This window comes from Gnatocerus cornutus, chromosome 6 (genome assembly GCF_029298725.1).
Source record: "Gnatocerus cornutus isolate USDA-ARS CGAHR chromosome 6, icGnaCorn1.1, whole genome shotgun sequence".
In the NCBI taxonomy this organism is placed as follows: Eukaryota; Metazoa; Arthropoda; class Insecta; order Coleoptera; family Tenebrionidae; genus Gnatocerus; species Gnatocerus cornutus.
Genome location: NC_142238.1, coordinates 15,453,780 through 15,468,857, shown reverse-complemented (window position 1 = coordinate 15,468,857; position 15,078 = coordinate 15,453,780). Strand labels below are relative to the sequence as shown.

At 32.7% G+C, this 15,078-nt stretch overlaps 1 protein-coding gene across 1 annotated transcript in view; it reads right to left on the bottom strand.

Moving 5' to 3' along the window:
* Positions 1–14,691, bottom strand: part of LOC148173363 (lachesin-like) — a 65,787-nt gene extending 51,096 nt beyond the window's left edge. The window contains exons 1-2 of the mRNA XM_088038614.1: positions 14,349–14,691; positions 7,322–7,467 (exon numbers count right to left, since the gene is read on the bottom strand). Of these exons, the coding sequence (XP_087894740.1) occupies positions 7,322–7,467; positions 14,349–14,400 (198 nt within the window). The 5' untranslated portion in view covers positions 14,401–14,691. The remainder of the gene's footprint in view (positions 1–7,321; positions 7,468–14,348) is intronic.
* Positions 14,692–15,078: the final 387 nt, after the last annotated feature.

Below are 15,078 nucleotides of genomic sequence, written 5' to 3'. Positions count from 1 at the left end.
TCGAAAGTCCACTGCATCATTGAGTCGGCACTAATTCCATCTTTTCTAGTTTTCGCGGTCACGAAAAAATGAAGTTTTCGAAACTTTAATCCAATTCAATTTGAAGAACATAACGCAGTTACTTCAAAATTCCTATCTCAATTACGTTAAAAGGATTAACTCCGACAGTGTTAGAAATTCTCCAAGGCAACATCCTTAAAGAGAGAAAAGATTAATTTGATAATTTCAATTCCTTTAAGGACCTCTGGAGCGACTTCCTGCAATGAACATGTCTTGTTTTCGGTATTATTGCCGTGGAGAAGACAATGTATGTAGGCAAACTTGATCGAGAATTTAGTAGGTTGTATGTATTCAAGCTTGTTATTGTTCCACTGCAACTATGTATCTGCTGCAGTGAGATTTATCTTTGAATGAAAATTTAATAGGATTTTTCTTGCATAGTTCCAGATTAAATAAAGAGCTTTGTTCCGGGACAATTGGTGTTTGTTGAAACTATAATTTTATTTACGTTCAACAACGTGCGCTCTGATTTCTCTTCCATATATCCAGTTTCAGCATTGTTTCAACATGTTTATGCGCATTGACTCCCTCCTAAATCGCACTTATTAATTAACCGCGCATTGTTCGATTCTCCCTGTATAAAAATGAACACATAAAATTTTATTTAGTGTTTATAATTTCGGGCTGCGGCCGCAGCCCTTGCATGCATTTTCTTTTAACGCACGATAAATTACATAAACAGTTTTTGCTCGAGTAATTGCCGCAAATTAACTTGGTTGAGTGTAAAAAAACGGGCCATGACTTCTCCCCCCATCCAATCAAATTCATCCCTCGGTCATTAAAGTAATTTTATTTGACTTGCTCCGTCAACTGTGATCACAAATTTCATCACTAACAATTACTGATATTGTTGTGACGAAACACAATCATGGGCGTGCGACATCGAAGATCCTGCCATTAAAATTTTATTTGGAGTTTATGAGGCCGTTCCAATTTTGTTAGCTTTTCAGCGAACGTGATTTCATCAAGTTGCATTAGCGTTTTTGCAAAAAGGAGTGAAAATGGAGTTTTGTATCAATAATGATATTAATTGGTGATATTTGTGAAAAACGAGCCCCAATTAGCAAACATGTTTAGTTTTAATTAGTAAAATGTGCATAGAATGTTTGCTCATAACTGGCGCAGCGTTTCACAATTTGCCGAACAGATCGTTCCGACATTAATTAAATGCGGATTCCAAAGAGAAAATAAAGATTCATTTATCTAAATTTGTCTAATGAAATCCGATGTTGCTGCCAGTTATCATCGATCTGCGGTTTTGAATGTACACAAAACGTGAATTAGAGTCGCCGGACGGTTTTATAACAATTTAGCCATATTCTGATAATTTATGGTTTCTAATGAAACGATCATTGTTACATATTGCAACGGCCTTAGTTTCTCTGACAATCAAGCTATTTAAGAAAAAAAAAATTCTAGTTAGAAATATTTTACTAGAACGGTTTCTGAAACGTCATTTAAACTACTATGTTAAATTTCCGCGGTCGATATCTCGCTTAATTTGGGAGCAAACATGCGGTATTTAAACTCATTTTTTGCAGATTTTCGCGCAAATTCAAAATCTTCAGAATTTACATACGACGACAAATAACCGAGTTTTGACCGCCTAAAATTTCAGAAAAATGGATTTCGCTTTTAAATTTTTAAAGTTAAATACTTTTGTAACTACGACAGGTTGAATAAAACGGTTTACATCATCGTATTTCTCGCGCATTTTTCTTTCAGATTTTACTCTTAAATACCCAAAATTCAATGGTTCAATTTTTCGCAAAAAAAGTTTTTGAATTTTTTGTTTTTTGGCCGTCACTCGTGAACTATATGAGCTACTAATTTCAAATTTAGCTAGTTGATAGATTTCAAGCCCTTCTTTCGATTGATGTACAATTCAATAAATTAAACGATGTTTTCACTTCAAAAAAAATAAAATAAAATTATCCCTAAAAGACTTCTTCAAAACGGTTCTTGATCAAGGTATTGTTTATTTGTAAAGCAAATTCAAGGTATTTGGTCACATTTTTTGCACAATGTACTGATATAAAGAACCGGTTCGCGCTATTATTTTTTTCGCGTTTTTTTCTTTTAGAAATTGCTTTCAAATTTCCAAAATTCATTGGTCATTTTTTTCGCGAAAAAAATGTTTAAATTTTTTGTTTTTTGGCCGTCATTTGCCAACTATTTGAGCTACCAATTTGCGATTTGGCCAGTTGATAGATTTTGAGTCGCTTTTTTGACTGATGTATAACATATTAATATTGCACGTCGTTTTCACCTCGAAAAAATTTATTGAAAATGACACAAAAAAAACCTTTAAAACAGATTTTTGTCAATATCTCGTTTATTTGTGAAGCAAACTCAAGTTATTTGTGCTCATTTAACGTAGAACTTTTCGCGGAATCCAAACCTGAACAAATTTTTAACGTATATCATAAAATAATTGAGTAAGGGCTGTTTAATTTTTTGGTTAGTAGCCAAAGAGTCAAAATTTTGAGGGTCTTCTTAACTCAATATGTCGGAAACTATGACAGATGGAAAAACACAGTTTTCGCCATAGCATTTTCCGCAATTTTCTAGTTAAGAATTAGCCCTTGGATTTTTCGAAAATTAAAAATTTAATTGTATAATTGACAATTTAATTAGACGTAACGGTTTTTTAACAAACTGTAAAAAAACATTTTGATTTTTATCTCTCTAGATTGCAAATTTTGGTGTTTGTTTGACAAAAAAACAAACTTTAGTCACATTATATCACGTGTTGTATAACGCGTCTATTATACAACGCTTTTTCATTACACAACAAGCCAGAGAAATGTTTCTTTATCTACGACCACTTAGTAATTTCGCTTATAAAACGTTCGCTTTTACACAGATAATGATAACTATAATAAGGTCCAACACAATAATGAAACTCGTAAGCTCAAATTGGCTAAAATTTATTTAATAATGAATACGGTTTTGCAAAAGGAACGAAATGAGCCAGGAATAGAAATACCAGTTTAAATTTTCACAATCATTCCATTCGTTATTTTTTGTGTAATTTTGTTTTAACGTACTTTTTGAACAACGTACAATTTAAAATTAGTATAAAAGTAAGCAAGACGAAAATGTTTGCTCATTTTCCGCTTTCCGTTAAAATTAAATTTACTAATTTCTATTTTTAAGCTTGTAATTTGTATTTTTTTATTTTTTAATAGAAAATGGATAAAGTTACCAGTTTACTATTAATAAAGCACGCCCTCAGAAATTTTCGAAGTCCCCCGCTGAATTGAAATCTATTCCTTCTATTGCAAAGTTCCTTCGATTTTTTTGCGCTGCTGCAACTTAGGCGACCGAAGAAAGTGGACTAAAGCATAAAGCTCTCAGGTTGGTCTTTTGGGATCGTCAGTGGGATGAAATCCGGTGAGATTTTGCCATACTAAATCACATATATTATGCCTGTACTTCCACTTTTATGTCGCCGGAATAATAGCCGGAACCGTCAGTTTAAATCTTGACGTTATAAATAGTTAAACGTGCAGGAAACGCAGAAAACGTCAATTTCACGAGCACAAAAAATGATGATGATGACGATGTAATTTTCTCAGAGGAAAAGCTTTGTCGATTAATGTGCGATACACTTACAAGAGTATAGGTATGTAATTAGGAAAGTTTCATAATACGCTTTATATAGCCCTGGAAACTTTAATTTGTTGCCATCTCATTATGTTACATCTGATACTTTGTTCCTGCATGATCATAGGGATCATTACGACACGTGACTGTAATTTTAAATCCGGTATTACAAAGCTGTAGTAATTTTAAACTCGGAGAACCAACTCGCGTTGACTAAAACAAAAAATGTTATTACTAGAACAAAGTTCGTGTCAACTTAATTTACGGAATATCACCAAGTTATTTGAGGGCTTCAGAAATAACAAATTGAATTCGTGATGACATGCTTTGAAATATGCGAAATTAAAGTTTTTGTTGGGGATGCGAATCAGATTTTCTGTCGAGATGGCCGCTTTTTGGTCAAATTATGGTTATTGATTTTAATGTAATGTCAAAAATGTACGTGTAAAATTTATTTAATTAAAATAAACAATGAGATGTAATTAAACAAATTACGAATTGCGGTTTTGTGCCAAAATCAAAATGTAATAACAAAGCCAAGGTAGGTATAAATAAATTTGTTATTATGTTTTAAATAATTAAAATTGTTGTTTTGTGCTATTTTCACATTTAAGCGAGATATAGTTCTTATTTTTTTTTTACCGAATCGACTTTCGAAAAATTTAAGGTCGAATTCTTAACTCAAAAATCGCGAGAAAAACGATTTTAAAAACAGTTTTTTATATTTGCTTTAATTCCGGAAATATAGAGCAAAATCGTTTCCAGAGCTTCAAAATTTTGGCCCTCTGACGACAACCCGAATTTTCAAACGGCCATAACTCAGTTATTTGTTGACAAAAATAAAAAATTTCTGCGGCTTTAGATTCAGCGTGATATTGATGAGTTAATGAGCTAATATTTGTTGAGTTTGCTTGAGGCATTGGCCAAAATCTGCTTTAATTTAATTTAATTTTCAAGGTGAAAACAACGTTTAATATTTTTGTGTTTATATTAATCGAAAGAGGAGCTCAAAATCTATCAATTAGCCAAACTTGAGATCAATTAGACAAATAGTTTACGAGTTGTGGCCAAAAATAAGAAAATTGAAAAATTTTTAATGTTTGAGTAGAAATTTTTTTTCGTGAAAAATTTACCATCGAATTTTGGGCTTTTGAAAACTTTTTCTAACGTCAAATGAGCTGAGAAAAACGATAGTGCAAACCGCATTTCAATATCTCTAATAATTTCCGAGACATTTTGATTTAAAAATAAGGAAAAATTAGGAAAAATAAAAATCAACTATTCGAAACTTTGATCGGCCATAACTCTGTTATTTGTTGCTGGCTGTAAATTTCAATCCCATATTTGAAATTTGCGGAAAATTCTGCGTACACTGATGTATAAATAACTCAAGTTTGCTCCAAAAAATAAGCGAGATATCGATTTCAGAAGTTTGGCATAGTTTTAGTCATGAATTTTGGCGAAAAACTGCAACTTTGGAGTTTTGGAAAATCTAAGAATTTTTTTTTATAAAAGATTGCAAAAAAAATGATGGCGCAAACCGCATCTAAATATCTGTAATAGTTTCCGAAATATTGAGCACGGATTGTTTCAAAAATTTGGCCCTCTGGCGACAACCCAAAAATTCAAACGATCATAACTCAGTTATTTGTCGACGAAAATTAAAATTTTTCATGTTTTTGGATCCAGCGTGACATTCTGCGTAAAATGAGCTCAAATTTGTTGAGTTTGCTTAATAAATAAACGAGGCATTGGTCAACAACTGTTTTGAAGACGTCATTTTAGGATGATTTTCAATCAATGTTTTCAAAATGAAAACAACGTTTAATAGCTTTGAATTATACATCAGTCAAAAGAGGAGCTCGAAATGTATCTACTGGCCAAATTTGAGATCGATCGGACAAATAGTTTACGAGTTAAATGAAAAATTTTTATCGTTTGAGTCGGAGTTTTTTTTGCGAAAAATTGACTATTGAATTTTGGACTTTTAAGAACATTTTTTAACGTAAAATGAGCCGAGAAAAAGAATGGCGCAAACCGCATCTCAATATCTCTAATAGTTTCCAAAATATTTAGCTTTAAAAATTAGGGACAATTAGGAAAAATGAAAATCAAGTATCCGAAGCTTTTATCGGCCACAACTCAGTTATTTGTTGTCGGATCTGAATTTAAATCCCAGATTTGAAATCTGCGGAAAATTCTGTAAACACCGATGTATATAACTCGAGTTTACTCCAAAAATAAGCAAGATATCGATATCAGAAATTTGGCATAGTTTTAGTCATATTGTTTTTTTCAAAATTTCCTTTTAAGCTCTTCTTATTTCTTTTAACACCATAATATTCTTCAAATGGCGTTATTAAAAAAGTGTAGAGATCAGGTTTTAGGCCGGTGCTCTTCCAGGCTCTAAGGTACACCTTAATTCAAACCCGCCCCTGTCTTAACCGATCCTTTTTCCGCCCTTGCAAACTTATCGGCGCTTAGGCCAGCAAAGGGAGGTGTTATGATTTTCTAATTGATAATTAGCTCCGGTTATTTGGCTAGCACGGACTCACCGTTACCGTTAATACGGCTCGAGATGAATTTCAACAATGTTAGGAAAGGGTCGGCCAAAAGGGCCATTGTCTCGAAGCAGCTCCCGAGACGCCTGCCAATAATTAATTAATGTATAGTCGTTTCGCGCCGCTAACTTCGAATTAGTTTGCTTATATTAAGGGACAAGAAGGGCCGAGTTCCTATTCTTCGCGAAACGGATAAATTGGATCTAAATTACTTTAGTGAAGTTAGTCTACGGAGAGTTTGGGAAACCGATTCGGTGTTACATGTTCATGCAGACACGGTATATAGGCGCATTCGAACTTGGCGGAATCGAGATGTACAGGTGAAAATGTCTAGAGTTGGTAAATTTGCTCAATTGCCATTTACCAAGTTTAAATTTGATCGGAGACGAGTTTGAATGTTTCATGCGAAGGTGCCGGGAACACAATTGATTTGTTTGCTGCCACGTTCGAAATGCAACTAAAGAACTTTTGATGGGCAAAACAGATTAAAACACCAAACGTGGATAGTTAAATGATTTCCCCCATAACTCGCTTGAATATTAATTAAACCAGATTTTCAAGTGAATATAAAGATCAATCAGAATTATGATCGAGCTAGTGCGTTCATCCCATGCCAAAGTATATTTATATCGCTCGCAGGTATTGGTTTTGATCTGTGCATGTTTGTCGCTTGAGCCAACTGGAATTGGAATGAATAATTACTCCACTACTGTATTATTTTGATTGTGAATTAGTCTTGTCAAAAAAGAAAAATGGAAGAGAAGGTGATAAATGAACCGATTCGAGAACATAATCGAATTCCGACAGAAATAATTTATGTCGGCGGTATTTTTAGCGCGAATAAAACTCTCATTTTTCTGAACGAATTCGTAATCCGACAAAAACTAGTAAGATTTCTAATACCAACCCCGCAATTACCCTCGCTTTTAGTGGCTTTTGCATGTTGGTACGCTCCACATTACGAATTAATTTAAACCAGATTAGTTGGACGTAACCGCTACCAAACGCTCGATTTTCCGAAAGTAATCACACGGAAACCATCACTGCGCTAAAATACGGAATTTCGAGGAAAAATTTACAGTTTCAAGTACCTTATAGTGACCCAAATCCGTCACAGAGCAGCTGAGGATCGCTTCTCGCCCTATGGCAACGGTCACATTTTTAATAGGGCCGGCGAAATCGGGACTTTCCATTGAAAATTTCAGAGGAGTGCTCGGGCCCGCCGTTAAATCCTCCACTGGAAAAAAGAGAAGAAAATTAAGTTATGTGATTTTCTGCTAACAACAGATTTTAAGGGGAGATAAAGGGCGATGTTGTTCTCCAGAAAAGGGATTTTGGGACTTTTGACGAAGGAAATGTGCGGAAAAATTGCGACAATTAAGTCAAGAAAACGAATCTGCATGGCTGTTATCTCGTCTCTAAAAAACGCGTAATTATATTTTAATAATCGCAGAAGCTCCGACGGTATTTGCATTGTTTCTAATCCAATCTCATTTAACACAACCTGCGTTAATTAAGAGAAACATTTGATATGATACGCTTTAATCAAATATTAAATCGTGTTTGTTTAGGATCTAGTATTAGATAATTAATTGTCACAGCCTGCATCCAGCTCTTCTATTACCTGTTTATTGTCTAAACTTCCTTCATTTCCTATTCAATGACGACGTTAAAAACACGCTTTTTTGCATGTCGAAACTTCTGGCACTTCCCGACGAAAACTTTAATTGAATTTACAACTTGAACTAATTAACTATTTGCTGCAAGCACTAAACCGATCGTCCCGTTTCAAAACTTCACACTATGATATTTTACATAAAAGGTCGTTTTTAAACTTCTTATCGCTTGAGGAAGAAAGAATTCGGTTTACGTGCACTTCTAACTTGTCTAATTATTATGATTCATGATTCTCGAGAATTTTTCGTGCCGATAATACGAAGTTAGTAACGGTATAGAGACTAATGTGATTTTAAACATTAGAAAACGAACTAATTAAAAAAAATTAGGGCCTCTAAAGAATTTATTTTGAAAAAAGAAGAAACCAAGAGAAATGCAAGATAAACCTAAGAGAATTTATAATATTTATAATATTGAAAATTAAATGAGCATTTGAAAAAAAAATCTAAAATGAATTTCTTTTTTTTTAAATGTTTGGTTTGTCAACTGAATATTTTTTTTAAATATTGTCTCTCGCGCTGCAATTTTTTGTAATTTGCCACAGTAAATAAGTGAGTTTGAAGCAGTAATCTGTATAAGTTTGATTTCTTTAATCTCAAAACTAACAGAATTGGAACCATGAGCATAAAATTTGTTCGCCAATTGTGCTCTAGATTCTTCTAAGTAATTAGTAGGTTAAAAGTAATAAAGGTCCATAAATTTGAATGTTCTAGTGTTAAAATTAGCACAATTTTAGCAAAAAATCCAAAATCTTCGAATTTTCTAGTTCTACAAAAATAAAAATTTTGACATTTTGTCTATTGTGCTGCAGAATTGTATGAATTGGCATTGTAAATAAGTAAGAAAAGTTTGATTAGTCACTATTTCTAAATTTTGTTTCTTACGTTAGTTGAATTTTTAAATTGGCACAGTAAATAGGTCAAAAAAATTCTCTAAAATTGATTTCTAGAGTCTCAATGTTAACAGAATTTGAGAAAAAAAAAACAAATTTTGGAAATTTCTATGTAATTCGTCAAAAATATTTGTTTGTATTCGTGTTTGTTGTGCTGAAGAATTTTGTAAATTGGCACAGTTAAAAAGTAAGTTACAAATAATAATTTTCTAAACATTTAAATGCTTTAGTGACAAATTAGCAAAAATTTGAGCAAAATATCAAAGTTTCCAATATTTCTGGTTCGTCACATGAATAAAAATTTCTAAATTTTGTAAGTATTTCTAAAATGTGTCTTCCAATTTTTGTGCTTCATAATTTGCCACAGTTAATAAGTAAGTTAAAAGTAACAAAGCTCCATAAAATTGAATGCTTTAGTGCCAAAATTCACAAAATTTAAACAAAAAAAAAAATTAATTTTTGAAATTTCTAGTCTCTTACAAAAAATAAAAGTTTTCCAAGTTTTTTCTATTGTGCAGCCGAATTTTATAAATTGGCACAGGAAATAAATTAGTAACCTCCATAAATTTGATTTCTCTAGTGTCAAACTAACAATTGGAGCATTAAATATAAAATTTTAGGAAATATGATGTTTTTTCAGAAATAAATCCACAAAACAATTTAAGAAAAGTCTGGAGCAAATCTAGAGCATCAGAGGAAAAAGTTTAAAGTTTATCTAAAACAACTAGAGACTCTAAAGGAATGGAATTCGAAGAATCCAAAGAAAAATGAATAAAAATTTAGTCCATAAAAATCTATAAAAAAACTAGCGAAAATTTAGACCGATAACGTGTCCACCCAACTTGTCTAATTATTATGATTCACGATTCTCTCGTCTTTTTTCGTCCCGATAATCCGAATTTAGTGACGGTGCCGGAACTAATGTATTTTCTAGGCGTAAAAGCGCGCGTTTTCCGGTTGCGCTTCGACATTCTTTTTCGATACTGTTAGGCCCATTGTGTCGGCAAATTTATTAGGCTGAGCTGTGTTTGTTACTGATAATTAATTTAGTCCATTGTGGTCATGTTGAGAGTGGTCAGCTATTGTTGAGTTAGGTGGAATATACGACTGTGGAGGCGCTAATAAAGTTGTGGAATTGGAGGATATATGGATCATGGAGGGAGACGACTGGAGTAGTTATGAGGGGTAATAAACGATAAGGTTATTTTTATTGGAGATGGCTTATGGGAGATAGGAGACGGAAAACAAAGCCAGATTTTACATGATTTGATCGTGGAGGAAAACCGGGAGGTCTGTGTTCTTCCTTCGGCCCTCATTTAGGAAAAAGTGAGGTGAAATCTGCTGGTCCATTGTCTGGTGTGTTTAATAATGGCGGAACATATAACAGAATTCATCTTCTACACACATCCACACGTTGTAGGAGTTGTGGATTTCAAGATTAAACGTAATGAGATTTGTAACCCTTCTGTCCCAAGCATAAAGCCGTTGGTTTAGTGCCCTTGCGAGGGCTATTGATGCAGAGGTCAAGATTGCTCCCTACTTATTCACTCCAATAGTGTATTCGGAATTTACCACAGTGTTGACAAAGTCTTGCGATAAGTGTACAAACTAATTTGGCACTCAGGACGTTTAAGTATTCATAAGAACCGTACTTTAGTAGAAAACTGCGCCGGATAAAATAACGTCTCATTTTGCATGCATACATTAGGGTGGAATGAGGTGCTCCTGTTACAGGCCTGTTTTACATACGTGTTCATTTTTAATGACGCTCGAAAAGTTCAAATTATAACCCGAGAATTTTCCCTGAAAATATTTCTGGGTATATTTAAGAAACAATCTGTACTTGTAGCTTTTCGTTCTTGTTGAGTTTACTTTAAAACCGCCTGAAAAAGTTACAAACTTTCGGAATAAAACTCCGATGAAATACGGCTTTTTGTATATCGCAAAAGCATCACTCAAAACCGCCCCTAAATCCTCATAGCAATAACCGCAGCTGTAACTCAAAGTGTGGGAAAATATGGTCTATAAATATACCGTTCAACGAGCATAAGAGTTCTGTTTGATTTAGAATAGCGACCATTCGCATAAATACATCATCCTAGCAACGGATAATTTTCCTACGACAAAAAGAAAAACGGGAAATATGACCGCACCTCGCCTGAATTAATCCAATTTCATGTAAAATATATCCGGGACGTCGTTTTTCCCTCGGAGCCAACATTGTAAAAATTTGAATGTACGGCGATGAAAAAGAACGTCAATAAATGCCGCACTATAGAGTATTTGAAATTTTTAGTTCTTAAATAACATTTTTAAAATCTATCTTCTTCGGGTTGGTACGTTAAAATATTGTGACTTGGGACAGTTAATGAAAGAAACCATCTTTATAAATTATATTTCTCAAGTGTCAAAACTAACAGATTTGAGTAAAAATTCAAAATTTTTGAGATTTTTAGTTCTCCCGTTTTATAGATGTTTATGCGCAACATTTTTATTGAGATTCTTGAATCTAGATAAAATTTTGTTGAAATTTTTTTGTAACTCACTTAATTTTAAAATTATAGAGCGACAGACTTTTAGAAATTTTATTTAAAGGGAAACTAGAAATTTCAAATATCTTGTATTATTTGTTGTTCTAATTCTGCAAATTTTGGCATTTAAGTTTATTCATATTATTATTCTCTAGACAATTACTAAATGTGTAAATTATAAAACCTAAACCCCTAAACCAGACGAAAATGAGAGCGGCCAGAAAACGGATATTTATCGTCCGCTTTTGAGCATTGAAAATGCAATTTTTTGTTAAGACCGCTTCTAAGTAAAATTTTCAAAATTTTTTGTCTCATGCTGTTAAATATCAAACTGTCACAGTAAGTAAGTCAATTAAAAGAGTAACTTTGATTGCTTTATTAACAGAATTTAAGCAAAAAGCACAAAATTTTCGAAAATTTTTACTAATATAAAAATGACTTAATTTTGTTCTTTGGGCTGTAGAATTTTGTAATTTGTCCCAGAGAATAAATCAAAATTATAATAGTAAACTAATTATAATAATAATTAGAAATATAATCTCCATCAATTTGATTGCTTTAGTATAAAAACTAACAGAATTAGAACCACAAATAAAAATTTCTAGTTAGTTCAAATCTGAACATTTTTAATCTTGGCCTAATTTGGTCTATAATTTTGTAATTTTGCACATTTAATAAAAGTGTTAATAAATCAGTTAGTAAATAAAACAATCTTTATAAATTTGATTTTAAAGTGTCGAAACTGGCAGCATTTGAGTTAAAATTACGAAAATTACGAAATTTCTAGTTTGTCTGAAAACGTTTTAATGTCGTTTTTTTTACTATAAAATTTTGGAATTTGACACAGTAAATAAGACACTTAAGAATTGTAATTTCCATCAATTTGATTGCGTAAATGTAGGAACTACCAGAATTAGAGCCGTAAATATGAAATTTTTAAAATTTCTGGTTCGTTTAAATCTGAAAATTTTTATGTGACCAATTTTCGTCTATAATTTTGTAACTTTTGCATATTTAAAAAATATGTTATAAATATTAAACCCAATAAATTTAAATGTTCTAGAACCATAATTCACAGAGTTATAGGTACCTACATACAATTTTGAAATCTTTACTTTGTTCTAGATTAAAATTTCAAAATTTTGTTAACTTATACTCTAGAATTTTTAATTTGAAGTTCGTAATTAAAACAATAAATCCCATATATTTGATTTTTATAACGTCAAAAGTAAGAGAATTTAAGGTAAAAAAAGAAATTTGGTAATTTCTAATTTGTTACAAAAATAAAAATGCCTAAATTTTGTTTCTTGTGCGATAGAATAGAGTCGTAAATACAAAAATTTTAAAATTCCTGGTTTTACCAAATCTAAACATTTTTTATCTTGGCCTATTTTAGTCAGTTTGTCTTGAAATTTTGCACATTTCATAAGTATGTTGTGAATAATAGTCTGAATAATCTTTAATAATTATTAAATTATATATACTATTATATACTATTATATATAATAGATAGAAAATAGATAGTTAAAGTCTAGTTTGTTTCAATATAAAATTTCTAAAATTTGTTTATTTGTGGACTAGAATTTTGTAAATTGGCCCAGTAAATAAGTCAATGACGAAAATTAATTTCCATTAGTTTGATTGCTTTAGTGCAAAAACTAACAAAACAAGAGTCTTAAATACGAAATTGGTTTATCCAAACCTGAATTTTTTTTCTTAATTTATTTTAGTCCATTTGTTTTAAAATTTGGACATAAGTATGTTATGTGTACTAGTCTGCTAAAATTTGTTTATATTAGTAATCTCGATACATTTGAATGCTCTAGAACCATAATTCCTAGGATTATAACAATTAATACAAAAATAAAATGTTAAAATTTGTTAATAGGTAGATTAGAAACAATAGTGCTTCATAAATTTGAATGCTCTAGAGCTAAAATTAAACCAAAAATAGAAACAAACCAAATCTGTTACTGTTCAATGGGCATAAAACTTTTGTTTGATTTAGCCCAGTCACCATTCGCATAAATACATCACCCATCCTAACATCGGACAATTTTCCCCCGACAAAAAGAAACCCGAAAAATATGACCGTCCCTCTCCTGAATTAATCCAATTTCATGTAAAATATATCCAGGACGTCGTTTCTTCCTCGGAGCCGAAATTTTAATAATTTGAATGTACGTCGATGAAAAGGAACGTCAATAAATGCCGCACTATTGTGTTGAAAGAAAATCACTTTTTTCCATTTATCTTTTATGAAGACAAATTGAGTAGCATGGGACCAATCAATTCGCGAACAAATTAAAATATAATCAAGAATTATTAGGACAGAGTGAAGTTCCCTCCGAATAATGTAAATGAGTTAATTCAATACGCGGCACAAAACGCTGTTCAGAAAGCAATCATTCAACTTCAAACTTTATCTGGGACCGTTTTAAAAGAGATAGATAGACGAGGACTAATTTCATTACAAAGAGCTTTTGCGCGAAAAAAGTGAAATTTCTTCATTAGTATTCTTCGCTCCATATGCTTTCGAAATAATTTTCGTATTAACGGCGGAAATGGAGTTATCAACCGGAACTGATTGTTGGAAGAATTTTTTAGTTAATTATAAACTGAATCCATGAATCCTATTATTTCAGGACAATAAATTCCGTCTAGAAAAACCCGCACATGTATAAAGCATTCAACATCCGACATTTCTCTTAATTCTTGCAGGTTTATTTGCGTTTAAACTAATTAAATGGTGCGCATCCAGTCGCAAAAAAATAGGAATAAAAGTAGCTTTCAATTAAGCTTGCCGGTGCTAATAATTAGGCACCCTATTTTTAGTCCACGTCTATTTTTAACCCATCCAATTTTACGACGCTGCCATCCTTCAAAACAAATAAAAACCTTCGAACGTACAAACTGCGATTTTATTAGAAACTAATCTCCAACCCTCCAAGCTGCAGAACCCCTGCGATTTTATAGGGGATAAAAAGATGGGACGTTTGTTTCGTTTAATTTACTCACCCTTAAAAGAAGCCGTGCCGTACAAAAAGTTGATCAATAGGAAGCACAACATTTTTAATAACTCCCTAATCAACTCTCATCACTGACATTTCATAATGTAAATCCCCGCTCACTTTCATACAAACTGCGGAAAACTCGATCGACGCACCACAATCAACTCAACCTGAAAAGTTTCATCAAAGTTTGCCGTTTAGAAACATATTAAAATTTCAACGAGAAATCTCCAACTCCTTTTATTTTTCGCCAAACTTTTAATTAACACTTGAAAAAATCTGTTTGTTCGAGCATAATTTTTTCCGCGCGTCGCAATTGCCGCTAGGCGTCGGAGTACGTTTTCGGAGGGCGTCCGCCGCGGTACTGACCGCGATCGGCGTCGGGATGCTTAGACAGACGCCCATGCGCCGAAATCTTTGTTCCATATCGGAACAAGACGGTGCGAGATGGCACGGCTCGACTGACGGCAAATAACCCCAAACCCTTTTGCCTCCGACACTGTCTGTTCTTTTTAAATCTGATATTCCCGAAGCGTAGCGAATCGCTGATATTTAGTGAAACGGGAAAGACGGACTTATCGGGGGAACAGTGCGGAGGGTGAAAGGGCGGATTTGCGCCCAAAAGGTTCTTTCTTTATGTTGAAATTAAAAGAGGCCGAGTGTCATACAGGTATTAAAAGATTAATTGGATAATTGGGATGGAAAGACGTTCAACTAATCCGGCGCATCCACCATTT